The sequence below is a fragment of the Protopterus annectens genome, chromosome 13.part0 (genome assembly GCF_019279795.1).
Source record: "Protopterus annectens isolate FY-2018-M chromosome 13.part0, PAN1.0, whole genome shotgun sequence".
NCBI classification, from domain to species: Eukaryota; Metazoa; Chordata; order Ceratodontiformes; family Protopteridae; genus Protopterus; species Protopterus annectens.
The window spans coordinates 313,716,748-313,732,831 of NC_056747.1; the positions used below are offsets into that span (position 1 = coordinate 313,716,748).

A 16,084-nucleotide genomic window follows, 5' to 3' on the forward strand; every position below is an offset into this window, starting at 1 on the left:
ATCCCCTTTGAATGACACCAATACTTTAGCCAATTGTTAAAATTGATCATTTTGTCTTTATACTGTGGCATCATTCTTGGTGAGGGCAAGATGCTACTCAAGGTCAGGGTCATACCGGCCTGGGCTACATGATCAGAGAGCTCCTCTGAATCTTTTCATGTAGTCCAGGAAGTATGTCTCAGGTCATTCACACATGACCAGAACTGCGGGGGGTATCGAGGTCAGCAGGGGGGTCGAGGAAGATGGGTAGGATGACCCCCACAATACCACCAGTGTTAAGTGTGCAATGTTTTAATAATACCTTCTTGACTGGTAGTCAAAGTAGAGAGACATTTGCGAGTGTCAGATTATGTACTGTTGGGGGAGAAAAACAGAATGTTAAACAGAATAAAAAAGTCATGTTTGAATTATGTTGGGATGACATCATGGTGGCTGAAAAAGAAGTAAATGGGACCCTAGCATCAGAACCGAAGATCATTACCCCAGAATTGACTGCTCCTCCTCCGAGTCGTACTGGGCTTTCAGAGCCAGAGGAGGCTGACCTCATGATCGAAGAGCCCTTGGAGCCGACACCTGTTCCAGTTTTTTCGGTTCCATTTGCTCGGACGTCCTCGGCGCTGACCAGGGACTCTAGGAGCCGACATTCTCCTGTCTGTTCTGGAGAGGGTAGTCGCACCGACTTGTGCCGACTCTTCCTCCCGGGGCTTCGGCTCGGATGAGCTCAGGCTCGAAGCCCATGGCCTCGGTGCGGAGGGGCTTGAGGTTCCTTCAGGTCCTTTGACTCCTTCTCATTGGAGCCGTGATGCCTCTGAAACCATGAGGTGAGTATTGTCTCCTAAGACTTCCTCGACGTCAAGGTTGGTCTCTTCTTCCCCTAAGGTGCCTGTGTCTTCTTCTGTTTCCATCGGCTCAAGCGTAGGGACCCTGAGCCTCAGGTGGCCCCACTGGGCACTTCCTGCTATTCTGATACTTCCCCGGATGTTCCCGCTGAGGAGGTTCCCAGAAAGAGTGTGTGCAAGAGGAGGCACCTGGACTTCCCACAAGAGTCTTTGACATCTGACACTGACTTAGATGAGTCCGAAGGGTCCCCCCGATCCCCCTCTGAGGATATCTCCTTTGCAGAGATACTTGAGATCCTTAGGCAGAGGGGTGATTGGCATTCCAAAAACCCTACTGAGGATGAGTCAGTTCTCCTGAAGGCTTTCGGTTCTCAACCTTCCACCTCTTGGGTGTCACTGCCCTATGATGAGCTTATGGACCTGGTCTCTCATAGGGCATAGAGTCATCGGAATATATGGAATCTGTCCCTAGGAGGCCTAACAAGTTCATTTCTGCCCCCGTAGATAAGTCCTTTTTGACCAAGGGAGTCCCTGTTGATGCCATGGTGGTGGCGGCAGCTGCCAAAAAGGAAATGTCTGAGATGTCCTTGTCTATCCATCCTCCTAACAGAGAGTCTAGGATTATGGATAGATATGGGAAATGCATGTTTAGTTCAGCGACTTTCACACTTGGATCACTGAACTATTTGACCCATTTTACCAGACTGCAGAGAGATCTCCTTAATGAGATACTTTTCAGGGTACGGTAGCTACAGGTGCTTCCGACAAAGTTTCCACCCAGCTTGCTACCCTAAATTCAATTGTAAACTCGTCCATGCATCTCATATCGTATGCAGCTGATGGCACGAGTAGGGCGGCAGGTACAGGAGTTGTCCTTCATATACACTCCTGGATGTGCTTCTGTTCCTTCGCAGAGCCTTTCAAGTCTTCATTTGTGAATACCCCATGTGACGGCTCATCTCTCTTTGGGCCTAAAGTAAAGGAAACGTTGACCAGGTGTGAGCAAGAGGGGAAGACTCTTGTCTGCCGTAGGAGTCTGTTTTTCCATCTCTACTCAGCCTTATCCCAAGGGGCCAAAGCGGAGGGAAGATGTGGTTCTGAAAAGCCCAAGGAGCCTTTCAGGACACACCTGGTGAAACCCCCTCTAGGGGCAGAGGAGGGGGTTATAATGGAAGATGCCGCCCACGTGGCAGAGGGGTCCACAACAGCAGGGTGAGAGATCATTTCTCTGGTCAGCCGTACCAGCGCTCCTGAGTGGAGGCCCGGCTGTCTTGCTCTGGAGGCTGTCGGGGGTCGCTTATCTTTGTACACAGAAGCCTGGCTGGACATAACAAAAGACAGATGGGTACAAAGTATCGTTTCCAGAGGGTGTTTCATACCATTTTCCTCTCCTCCCACTTCCGTCAGGAGAATCCTGGACGTTCCACCCAGTCACAGGGAACAAGCAACTACAGAGGTCCACAAGTTGCTAGAAAAAAAGTCATCCAGCCAGTCCCAGCAGACCAAACTGGATTCGGAACTTACTCAAGATTCTTTTTGGTTACAAAGAAAACAGGGGACTGGAGACCCATTTTGGACCTCAGCAGACTCGACCAATTTGTCAAGAAAGAGAAGTTCTGGATGGTCATGCTTCAGTCCATAGGGAAAGACATTTGGATGTGCTCAATCGAGCTCAAGGATGCGTACTACCACATAAAGATGGCCAAGCCATCCAGAGATCATCTGCGTTTCCGGCTGGGAGCCAGTCACTATCAATTCCGAGCCCTGTCCTTTGATCTCACTACAGCCCCCAGAGTGTTCACCAAATGTATGGCAGTGGTCATGGCTCACCTGACGCGTCTAGGACTCCAGGTGTTTCCATACCTAGATGATTGGCTCCTTACCTCCACCACCAGGCATCAACTGACTTGGGCAAGAGAATCCACTCTGACACTCTGCAACCACTTAGGCATTACTGTCAACTTAGAAATGTCTGCCTTGTCGCCATCGCAGCATATTGTTTTTATCGGGGCAGAGTTAGACACTTCAACCACCACTCTACGTCTACCATTCGAGAGGGTCTCACTTCTTCGCCAACATGTCAGCTCATTGGTGTCGAAAGACAGAGCTCCAGCAGCAGAGGTCTTAAAAGTACTGGGTTTGATGGCAGCAGCAATCTTAGCCATACCATTAGCAAGGATGCATATGCAGATTCTTCAATGGCTACTGTTCACTCAATGGTCTTATCAGGATCTTCCACTAAAGCACATGATTGTGATAAATTCTTGCAAGAGAGACCTTCAGTGGTGGTTGACGTCGATTCATGTCACAATAGGATGTCCATTTGTACTACCCCCGCCGATAGCCACTATGACCACAGACACTTCCCTGATAGGGGGGGGGGCATTCTCAGGGAAAGACTGCCCAAGGCACATGGACGGATCAAGAATCACATCTGCATATCCGTGTTCTAGAGATGAGAGCAGTACTTCTGGTGTTGCAGTACTTTCAGGACTCTCTTCCTCTAGGGACAATTGCAATTCAGACAGACAGCATGTCAGTGGTCTGGTATTTGAACAAACAGGGCAGAACCAAGTCTTACCCTTTTTGCCGAGAAGCCCTCAGAGTTTGGCAGTGGACTGTGTCATCCCAGCGCTTTCTGTTGGCAATGCACATCCCGGGGAGATCCAACGTGATAGCAGACAAAACCGAGCAGGGCAATTTTGTTGCCACACGAGTGATCCCTCAATCAGGACATTGCGGACACGATTTTTCCCTCAATCAGGACATTGCGGACACGATTTTCCACAAATGGGGGCCAGCCTTGCTGCGATCATTTTGCCATTCACATCAAAACCAAATGCAGAAGCTACTTTGCCCTGATTCCCCCTCCGGGACAACCCCTGAGAGATGGACTCTTACACGATTAGCCCCTGGATCTCCTATATGCATTTCCTCCAATCCCGCTAATACCAAGATTTTTTACAGAAAGCAAAGTCGTTGGGAAGGACCATCATTTTTATAGCACCCCATTGACCACTGCAGATTTGGTTCCCATTTCTTTATCATCATCTCTTGGAGGATCCATGGACTCTGGACCCAGTTCCGGACCTTCTGACACATCCGTCAGGGGATCTCCACCCTTCATTGCAGTCCCTGAAGCTGACAGCTTGACTGCTTCCAGTTCCCCACATAGCCAGGCTTCACAACCTTTCTTATGACACGAGGCAAATCCTTTTGTCTTCTCACAAACCTTCCACCAGGAGATTATATCGTAATAAGTGGAAGAGATTTTCCATTTGGGCTTCCAAACAGAACATTGATCCTTTTCACGCTCCCTTGACATCTATATTGGAATTCTTAACTATTATCTTTAATGATGGAGCAGCAGCGGCTGCAATTCGGGTCCAGTTAGCTGCCATATCCAATTTCCATCTTGGAGTAGACTGACTAAATGTTATGGCCCACAAGTTATCCAAGGCTTTTCTTAAAGGGACCTTTCACATGAGGCCTCCAGTAAAAACTCCTTATTCCCCCTGGAATCTGAATTTCATACTATCTTGCATAATTCTTCCCCCGTTTGAACCGGCATCATCTTGTGATCTCAAATATTTGTCATGGAAAACCATTTTTCTAGTGGCCATTACTTCCGCCCGCAGACTGTCAGAGCTTCAAACATGGTCTATCACACCTCCTTATATGATTTTTCATGCTGATAAGAGTATCTCTCCGGATAAATCCTTTCCTTTTACCTAAGTTTGTTCTGAGTCTAATATCAATCAAGTCATTGAATTGCCAGTCTTCTTCCCCAACCATTCCAACAAACCAGGGTATATGCTGCACAAACTAGACGTTCATAGACAGCTCGGATATTATTTGGATAGGACAAAAGATTTTAGAAAATCAGACCAACTATTTGTTTCCTTTTTCTGAAGCCAGGAAAGGTAGACCAGTGGCTAAAACAACCCTTTCTAAATGGCTGTCTGACTGTATCACCTGTGTTTATTTATTCAGCAGCTAATATGCCCTTACTACACAGAATTAAATCTCATTCAACTAGAGCAGTTTCTACATCCTCTGCATTTCAAGCCAAATTGCCCATTGACAACATTTGTGCTGCAGCCACTTGGTCTAAGCCTCATACCTTTATCACTCATTACAAGGTGGATAAAGGCCTCCAGGGACAGGGCTTCCTTTGGTTCTACGGTCCTGAAGAATATACTCCCGTGAGCCACCCAAGATTGAGGGTGCTAGGGACGCTACCCATCAGTGAAGAATGAATGGCGAGATTGAACAACTTCGCATTAAGAAGTTATGTACTCACCATAACGTTCCATGTGAGTTGTTCCATCTCGCCTTCATTCTCATGTCCCTACCTCCATCCCCCACCTGGCTGACAGTTGACCTAGATGCTGGTCTCATCCTGGTAATTCAATTCCTTCCTTTTTCCCTCTCTTAGGAGAGTAGTCCTTTTACAAGGATTTGGTGCAAGCAGCAAACAAGATCTGAGGTAATTCTAGCAGTGCATGATGGGATAAGGGGCTTGGTCTTGAGCAATCGGTAAACCTTGAGCTTGCTAACGGCCTTGTCCGAACCCATCAGTGAAGAATGAAGTCGAGATGGACTCACGTGGAACGTTATGGTGAGTGCATAACTTCTTCTTTTAAAAATGCAGAACCAGAATTGTGTATTTGATAACACTTTGTTGACAAATTACAACTGTAATGGATGTTTGGGGGAAGTGGAAATGTGTTATAAAAAAGTCAGACGTTTTTGAAGAGGTAGGAACCTCTGCAAACAGTTCACAAATGCAAAATAAAAAATATGTGTGTGATTTGTTTAACAATGCTAACTTGTTGGAATTTAACAATTGTAATGAAAGTTTGTGGGATGGGAAAATCTGTAAAAGTACATCTGAAATCCAGAACCGAGATGATGAAACAAATTTTGGTCTTGAGATGAACAAAAACTTAAGGGGTTCTGATGTCGTTAATAACTGAAGTTTTGGTAAGCAAAGTGTTGGTAGAAAAACATATAAATAACTCATCAGAATATGCACCTGAGAATGTTATTGAATCATTAAATTGTACATCCAATTTTTTTGAATGTGGAAGTGTTGAACTGTTGCAATCCAGTCCGAATACTGAACTTCGTGTTAACATGTGGGATGGTCGGGGGGGGGTAGTTATTAGTGAATTTAAAGGATTCAATTTTTACAATTACACTAGTGAAAAGTTGAACATACATCATGCTGAGTTATTATCAAAGAGGTTTACCTTCATGCCCAGAGGACAAAATCATGGGGTGGAAACAATTTTGGATGTGAAATTGTTTGCTAGAACTGTTAACTTAAACTTGCTGTTGGAAAATGGAGACGGGAACGAAATAAATAGAACCCCGATGGTAATGAGAAGTACCTTTAACCCCCTTTACTTCCCCCAGTGGTGATCTTTGGAAATTAGGAATTTGTTGAATAATCGTATTTGATTAATAGATGACAGTTTAACTAAGGAAGAGCATAATGCACTGAGGGAATTGATGAATAACCATTAAGTGAGGATCATGAAACCGGACAAGGGGGGAGAGGTAGTGATAATGGGACAACATGACTATACTAGTAGGATGTTAAGTTATCTGAACAATAGTATATTCTTTAGTGGAGCGTCCCTAAATGAAATAAATATTTTCAACAGTAGGTTGGATATGATTTTAGAAGAATTGTTCCAGAAGTATAGTTTTAGTGAAGAGGAAATAAAGTTTTTGAAGGTAAAGTACCCTAGGGTGCCCTCTTTTTTTCGGGATTCCAAAAATCCACAAGTCTTTGGAAGATCCCCCGATGAGGCCAGTTGTGGCAGGGAGAGGTATTAAGACTGAACCTTTGGCTAAAATGGTAGATTTTCATTTAAAAATTTTTTTTGAAAATAAGGATCCTGTGCTTAAGGACTCTTGGCACCTTCTGAAAAGTTTGGCAATAAGCGAGTATAGAGAGCAAGTGTTGTTTATTAGTATAGATGTGAAGGACTTATATTTGAGCATTCCACATGAGGAGGGGATGGAAATGTTCCAAAATGCTCTTAGAGAGGGTACTAGATTTTCCGGGGACACCATTTTATGTGTTGACCGTGTTGCTGGAGTTAGTATTAAAGAATAACTTTGTGTGGTTCCAGGGGGAGTACTACAAACAAACTCAAGGTGTGGCGATGGGTGCTATTGTAGCACCAGTGTTTGCAAACATAGTAGTTTGGTACTGGGAAACTAAGTATGTGTTAAACTCTAGGTTTACAAAGTACCTATTTAAGTATTATAGGTTTTTGGATGATATCCTGTTACTTTGGGAAGGTACGGAGAATGAGGTAGTGGAGTTTATGGAATATTTAAATTCCACAACGGACTTCTTTAAATTTACGTATTCAATAGGAAAGGAATAGGTTGATTATTTGGACGTACACTTATATAAAAACATTTTAGAAGGTTGCCTTGAGTCAAAGATATTTAGGAAGCCAACCTTTTCATATAGTTTTTTGCATTTTCAGAGTGAGCACCCATTTTGGCAGAAGAGAAATCTGGTAAAAGGACAGAGGATTAGGGTTTCTAGGTTAACTAGTGAGTTTAATAAGTTTGTGGAAGAGTTGAGAGTCCTGAAGAGCTTATTAGCAGATAGAGGGTACCCAGGGTACCTTTTAGATGGGCAGGAAGTATATGTAACAAGTAGAAGGGATTTGTGGTATACCCCATTGATAAAAAACACTGAGGTACAGATGAGGAAGGAAGATGAGATTAAAATGGACTCTCTTTGTTGTGTTATGACATATGACAAATATTCTGCTGAGATCCGAAGAATAATGGAGAAGAATTGGGTGGGGTGTTTGGAGCCTTAAGCATGTTGTCCCATAAGCCTGATGGATAAGGTAGGACCAAACCCCAAAATTGTGTATAGGAAAGGAAATAATTTAAAGTCACTATTTGAGAGGAATCGGGAGAAGGACGGAAGGTTGTGTTTGGGCAGGATGAACAAATGTGGTAATTGTAGGGAGTGTAGGTTTATGTACGAGACCACCAATATTAGTATTACTGGATATCAAAGGGTGATTGGTGTTAAAGGATTGTACAACTGCCAGACAAAGGGGGTTGTTTATGTGGCTTTATGCCAAACATGTAACTTGTATTATATAGGGAAAATGGAGAAAGTTAAGAAAAAGGGTGTACCAGCACAACTATGCTATTAGGAGACAGGATGGGACTAATGCACTCTATAGGCATATTATGTGTAGAGATTTTAAAAAGTTCTGTTTTTGTGTGCTGGAAAAGGTTAGAAGACAAGAGAGAAGAGGAAATTGGTCCAATTTTGTGGAATATAGGGAAATGTTTTGGCAGGTGTTAAATGCAAGCAACCTGCCAGGCCTTAATGACAGGATATCAATTAATAGTCTTCTGAATTTAAGGGCAGAGGAGATTAAATGAACAAAATAAAATATAAAACAAAATATATTAAAATTGATTTCCCAAGTCTGATTCCCAGGTTAAAGAATAATAAAATAATTAATTAAAATAATATCATCTAATAAGAGGCATAGTTTTTATAGCAAATAGGAATGTATTGGTATATGTAGGGCATCAAAAATTTACAAGGAGACATATATATAAAAAATATTTAATTGAGAAGTACAGGATGGATTTTAGCGGGGATTGTTTAGTAAACATAATAAAATTATTATTATTATTATTATTATTATTTTTATTATGTTTTAACAAATGTATTTGAGGGCCAGTTTACAGATGTGTAGGTTTTAGAAAAATGGTGTGTGTTTGTTTTTTAAAATGTCACATGACTGTTGTTTGATATAAAATTAAGGAAATGATGTGTATACGTTGTATCTGATGAAGTTCCGTTTTTTTATGGAGGAATAAAGGAACAAAAGTGCTTATACAGCCTTTCTGGAAACTGGTGTTCAACTTTCTTTGCTAAAGCCTTTCTCTGGACTTTGTTTGCAGCTAAGTTTAGAAAATTTGTGGGTAAACCATCTGCTGTGAGTGTGGTGGGTTTTAGTTGAGAGTAGCTGTTTAACTGAAGAGGTTGGTACAGGTGAGAGTGTGAAAGTAGGTATGTTAGTTTGTTCTACAGTTGGGGTGGTTTTAGTGTTCTTGTTGGATAGTTGGATAGATAGTGCGAAGATAGATTCTGTGAAGTGATGGTTGAATTCTGAAGTTATGCTATCATTATCAGAATTGTTGGGAGGTGGGGTGATGGTTTTGCCTGGTTTTAGAAGGGTATTGATGGCCTGCCAGAACTTTTGGGGGTTTCTAGAGTGCTTGTTTTGAATGTCTAAGATGTAGTTCTTTTTATCTACTTTGTGTAGTTCTTGATATTTCTATCTGTTTTAGATAGTGTTATTCTTTCTCCAAGTTTTCCAGGCATTGTCTTTGGCTTTTATTAAGGCTTTTGTTGTCCTACTTAGCCATGGGGCATAGTTAACTTTAGTCCTGAGTTTCTTGATGGGATCTAGTATATTTCGAACATTCATAAAAGTAGTATTAAAAAAATCAACTGCCTGGTCTAAAGGTAGAGTTTTTAGTGGATTCCAGTCCTGTTGCTGGAGCATACTGTTAAGAGTTTGTGGATTGATTTTGTGCTCGTCCCTAGTCTCCTTGAATAGCATGGGTTTGGGTATTTTTGCCTGTTTATGAAGGAGGAATGTGGGGCGGTGGTCACTCAGTGTATCAGGTAAGCAGCTCACATGATAATTTTTTGTGGGGATATTAACTAGTGTCCAATCTAAAATGGAGGTTCTCTTGGAATTTTTGTCTACCCTGGTGGGTTCATGGATTATTTGTGAGAATCCAAATAAGTTAATATGGTTTGAGGGGTTGTTGGAGTTGCAGGCTAGCCAGTCTAATTTAGGTCGCCTAGCAGAATGGTTTCTTGGGGAAGGTTAATTGTAGCCCATTGTAGTATATCTCCTATTATAGGCGAGTTATTTCCTGGAGGAATATAACTACAGAGGATGTTGATTCTCTTTTTGTTTTTAAGGGACATAACGGAGCGTAATGTCTCTGCATTCTGGAATTTGGGAAGTGGGGTTTTTAGTGGTTGGAGGTTGAGTGTATTTTTAAATAAGATTGCAACTCCACCTCCCTTTTTGGTACCTCTATCTTGCCTTAGGATGTTACAGCCTGGGGGAAGAATTTCTTCATTTTGTGTGGCAGGTTTTAGCCAGGTCTCTGTAATGGTTAGTATGTCTGGGGAATAGTGGGATATGAATGCATGAAAGTCATGTAGTTTGTTGGTTATGCTACATGTGTTTATATTGATAATAAGTAGGTCTGATTTGTGTTTCTGGGATAGGATTGGGTTGCTTGGATCTGGGTTGGGGTGTATGTCCTCTGAGATTAGTAGTCATTTTCTGAGAAATAGTGTGAGTTTTATGGCATAGGCTATATCTATGAGTTATTTGGGTACTGTTAACGTTTTGTGAGGTAGTATGGTTGCTGTTTTGTGTATGTAGAGTAATGAGTTGTTAAATAGTGTGGAGCATATTACTATATTTGTGTGAGGTTGTGTGTGTGGGTGGGTGTATATGTGGTAGGTAGTGTCTGTTGGTATGTTAGAGTGTATGGATGTAGTGTTAGCTGGAGTGGTGAGAGTTAGTAGTAGCCCTAGTGTGCCTTGCATGGTGTGGGTGGGGTGTACAGAGAAGGAGGTTGTGAGGTGGAGGGTGTGGAGTGGGAGTGGGTCTGATGACTGAGGGATGGTAATAGGCTGTTGTGGAGGGGGTGGGGATATATGGTCTATAAGTGTAGGAGTACTGGGGGCTGGTGAGATGTGGGGGCAGGGAGGGGAGCGGAGTGAGCCCGAAGGGTGAATAGAGTGGGCTAGAGCAAAAGAACCTAAAGCTGCAGAAACCTATCAGTAACAGCAAGAGATTGACTGAGCAAGAAGGTAGCTTAGCCTAAAGGTAAGGTAAGATTCAATAATAATTAATCTGTGATTAGCTTCCCTAGGAGGGAGTGGGAAGTTGGAACTATAGAATGGGAAGTATGCTTTAACTAAAAATTCCACCCAGCTATGGTAAGAAAGGTGGATTAGTAGAGTATGTCCCTACCGAGTGGCCAACTTCATTAAAGCTGTCCAAGTTAGAAGCTGAATGGAGCTCAATGCAGCTGTGCTGACCTCACAAAAATGGTCACAAAGTACGAAAAAATTGTTGAAAACAAATCAATGACATTCACCTAATAATTAATTCTACTGGAAGGCTTGTGTTTACAAGTTGAGAATTCCCAGGGCTGATTTGAGCTTTAGCTGAAAATTGCTTCAGAACCAAAAGCGGTGGTGGTGGGGGGGCGCAATCCCGAGGCTTGTGGATAGCCCGAGTAAACTAATAATTAATTCTACTGAAAGGCTTGTGTTTACAAGTTGAGAATTCCCAGGGCTGATTTGAGCTTTAGCTGAAAATTGCTTCAGAACCAAAGGTGGTGGTGGGGGCACAATCCCGAGGCTTGTGGATGGCCAGAGCAAACTAATAATTCTACTGGAAGGCTTGTGTTTACAAGTTGAGAATTCCCAGGGCTGATTTGAGCTTTATCTGAAAATTGCTTCAGAACCAAAGGTGGTGGGGGAGGCCAATCCCAAGGCTTGTGGATGGCCCGAGCAAAAGTGAGCACAGACAGCAGACTAAGGGAAGCTCTTTCAGGTTGGGACTATACTACACTTTTTCTCTTCCATAATATACAGTAACATTTGTTCCAATCTTTCGAATATGGTATTCTGCAACCGCCTATATTCTTGTTTTTCTTTTTATCTTAGTCCACATTCCCATTTTAAGTAATCCAGTTTATATTTTTCTTTAAAGACTAACACCATTCTTTCCAATTATATGGCTGTGAGGATCTGTTATAATGTTCTTTCCATAATTTACATATATTTCCTTGTCCTCTTCATTCCACTTATTCTCATTTATCCCTTTATTCCCTTTGCCATTTTTTATATGTTCTTTAATTTCTTCAGTTTCTATCCATATTGCCACATGATCTGTAATATTTATACTTTTAAAGACTGAAAATAATCTTTGACTTAACATTTCCTCTTCTATACGTACTTGTATTTATATTCCCCAAAATGAAATTTCAGCATTTCATAATCTCTGTCATATTTTTCTCCCTTATTATTTATATCTGTTCTGTCCTTTTTCCTTCTATCTTTTAAATCAAATTTTAAATCACCTGTAATTATAATATCCATATTAACTGTCATATAGTCAAATATTTCTTAGAATATTTTTTCTTTATATATTGAATGTGCATATATTGCTATAAGTCTATATATTTTACTTTCCCATCTTAAGTAGTCATCGTAACCTTACTAAAGTAAAATCTACTATTGAAATTCTTGTATTGTATAACATTGCTGTTCTTTCCCCTCCATTACAAATTACAGCCCCTCCCCATAAGTTCTTGGTCTGAAATTTTTCTTCCTTAAACCTCTGACATCTTCTAATACTATAATATGTACTTCACATTTATTACACTATTTCAGTACCCTAATCCTTCTTACTAAACTTTTTATGCTATTCACATTAGCTGCCAGAATTCTAAAATTTGCTTCTCATCTTTAATATGTATGAAATTGTATATATTGTTATCCATTTCCTTTCTTTTAGCCTTTAATTGTAAGTCCTGAATTTTTTCTTGTCCTGACCTTCACCCTTTTTCCAACAGAAGCTTTCTTTTTAACCATTTCCAGCCAATTTCATTTGTATGACGACCATCTGATTCATTTTCTAATTCACCATCTTTACTTTCCTTTATTTCTAATTTTTGTGTTTTATTATTGAGTGTTATATAGTCAGTCTGTTCTCCTCCTTGTAATTTTAATTCCTTACCAATTTCATTTTCACTTGTATTCTCTTGCAAAAAGAACTGTTCTTGTTTTTTTTTCTTTAACAATCTGTCCCTGAATGCCCTGTTTGTTTACATTTATAACATTTCATTTTGCATTCGTTTCCATAATGCCCATAATCTCCGCATACAAAACATTTATTTTTGCACGATTGTTCACAAACATTACCTTTTCCACAAAAATTATATATATATGTATATATATTTGATTGCCCCCAGTATCTTACAACAGCTCCATTTCCTTTTTACATTAATCATACTAGGAATGTGAACATTTTTATCATTTTTCTGTTTTCAATATAATGCTATAGTCTAAACCTCCAGTACATAATCTTCTATTATCTAAATCTTTTGAAATACTTTTAACTTCTTTACAAATGTTGTATACTAAAATAATCTTTAACAGTCTCTGTCTCTGCTCTGAATTGAATGTTCACTTTCTTTTGTTTTGCATGGCAAAAAGTCTTAACATATCCATTCCATGGATATATATCCTTTTTTTCCATAGATTCTTAGAAAAGTCTGTAGTCCTGTAGCCATTTAAAAATATGTACAATAGGTCTCCTTTTTATTAATATAAATGCAAGTACCTCTTGAGCTTTTATTCCTAATGGGACAATTACCATGTCCCATATCTCATATCTGTCTTTACCTTGTATGCGTGCTGCAAACTTCTGTTTTACTGAATCCTCTGTTCTCCAATTTTCTTGTTTCTTCTCTCACCTTCACTGCTTCTGCAAATGTACTTCTCTTTAATTCCTCCACCTCTCCTTCTTGAATCCTTTCTGTTGCTTATCCCCACAAAAGATAGTTTCTGCTCTCTGGATTATTTTCTTCAATTAAGTTCATCAATAAGTCATCCTGCAACCCTCTCAACTGGGGGGTTTTATCCATAATTTCTTCTTTCGATCGCTCATCTACGTTTGAACGACAGAATAACTCCTTTTGGAATATATCCTCTGAATCCAACAAAATCTCCTCCAGTCTCTTCTCCACATCATATTTGAACTTTTTTACACAGCCGGCATTCGACTCAGCTTCTCGCTGTCCCCCCTCCATGTTGCGCCATTCTCCCAGCTGCCTCCACACCAGGAACAGAATGTACAAGTATACACGCTCATTAGAGTAGCAGACCACGAAAGTGTTAACAAGTAGGGAAGTTCCCAGATGTCCTGGCCAGCTTTACCTACTAGTAGAAATACCACCGTGGGTCAACCCTGAAAAGACACTAGCCTAGTGGGTGTAAACTTACATTAAATTAATAAACAGTTCCTTAAAGGAGTTCACTATCTCTGCCCTCCTTTGAATAGTGTTTCTCTTCCTTTGGGCTTGCATTTCATGCCTGATGACCTCTGCTCAAGGTGCAGGTTTTTGAGGTTTACGTTATGGAAGAAGTGTGCGTGCATGTGTGTTTAGGTGTGCCTGTATGTGTGTGCGTGAGCCTTGCATGTTAATCTTCTTCCTGACTTACAAAGTTTCAGAGCTTCAGGCATGTACATGTAGAGGGCCCTGATTATTAGGATCCCCTTAGGACATAACCCTTAACGTTTTTCTGACACTGGTGTCAAAAATTGTGCTGGAGCCAGTTGTTTCTTATTGTGCTTTTATGGGTACAGAATCCACAGGTGAGGACTAATATAATTGTTATAGTAGTACTGAAATTAGTATTATTGGTATTATTATTTTTAGAGTATGTTGTTTGGTATTACAGGGACATTATTCTGAGGAAACAACATATTTCCATTCATTAATTTAATTTTATTTTATTTTACATTTGTTGACCGGGCTAGTCTAACTGGATATATGTCCATTTTCAGTAGAGGCCCGTGGAGAAAAGCTCCAAGCATTAACAGTGACAAAGATTACAATATACAGTAATAGTCAAAATAAATTACAGGACATTGTTACATTGAGGTTGAGATAATTTATACAGAGACCTTAGTAGGTTAAAACTAAGATCAAAATACAGAGAGCAATCAAAAAAGAAAAAAATATATTGAATTGTAAAAATTTTAATTCTAATTTAATATACACTTACGTAATTATATATAAATATATATATATATATATATATAATATAATACATAGATATATTGATGGTACTGTAGAAAGTTATTTTAATTTATTTCTTTCCTGCTGTGTGTTTTTAGGTAGTAATTATTCTTGCTTGTTGTAGAACAGGTGTGTTCTAACCTGTTATCTTGAGAGCAAGAGAACAACTTGGCGATACCTGCATGTGGCAACATCATAATATCGTATTACAAAGTAAAAAGATTGTTACCATTTGGTCTTTAGATGCAACTGTTTGTGAAGAAGGGAGATGCAAGGTTTCTGGCCTCAGATGGAGTCTTGCAAGTTGTGAAATCAGACAAAAGCCTTCACTCAGAGAAAGTGATGTAGTACCTTTGCTTAAGAAAGAAGTGTCTGAGCTAAGTAATCGGTCTCTGGCAGTGAGCTTTTAGATAGAAGTTAGCTTAGGAATGAGGGAGTTGGAGTGTGGAGTCTGATTTACGGATTTATCTGTGACGCTTGACATCCCTACGTTTGTTAGAGTAACCAAATCATTTTCTTAAAGTACAGCAGTAAAGTAGATTGCAGTCTGTTACTTAAAATGTCCCATTTTTTCTATTTCGTGCAAGAGTGTGTGTGTACGTGTATGCATATACATGTGTATGTTATGTTTGTATAAAAATTTTGTATTTGTGATTAAGTATTGTATAAATAGAGAAGTAATATCAGTTGTATTAAAATAAAACTTTGCCTTAAGGATACTTGCCAGGAAGTGGAATGTAAAGAGGTTTTGGATTAATTATAAGAAAACATAAAATAAAAAAAAGTATTCTGAGTTCTTCACATCACATGGCTTGAGTTGAAAAACAGAGTGTAGCTCTTTGTTAATCATTCACAGTATATTTGATAATGACTTTGATATGGCCATATTGTTTGGGTACTTTTAAGATACTTTGTACACAACAATTGGGTATGCTACCCATGCGCTTCATTATTATTTTGGTGTGGCAGTTTCTTTATCTGTTTATTATTTATTTATTATTTATTTGTTGTGTTTGCTGTCTTTCAGACCTCAAGGTACGTCTTACCTGTTTTTCACCCAGTTTAAAGCTGAAGTGAAAGGAGGGAAAATTGAATATGCAAATGCTTACGTAAGTAAACTAAAATTTTAATGGTTATTGAAGTAATACGTGAACCATAAAGAGAGTATATTTAATGCAGATATGTCTCTCAGAAGCCTGTTCTTGTATGCTGTCTTAAGTGTTTTAGAAGTAGTGAAAACTTAGGCACTTTGAAGAATCTCTTTAGCAAAATAGAGTTTTAATTGTGCCATTACCTTTCTGGTTGGTTCCTGTTTGATAGTT

At 40.0% G+C, this 16,084-nt stretch overlaps 1 protein-coding gene across 1 annotated transcript in view; it reads left to right on the top strand.

The window, feature by feature from the left end:
* LOC122787284 (myeloid-derived growth factor-like) overlaps positions 1-16,084 on the top strand; it is a 341,278-nt gene that overhangs the window by 198,380 nt on the left and 126,814 nt on the right. Inside the window, exon 4 of the mRNA XM_044053905.1 lies at positions 15,790-15,871. Within this exon, the coding sequence (XP_043909840.1) occupies positions 15,790-15,871 (82 nt within the window). The remainder of the gene's footprint in view (positions 1-15,789; positions 15,872-16,084) is intronic.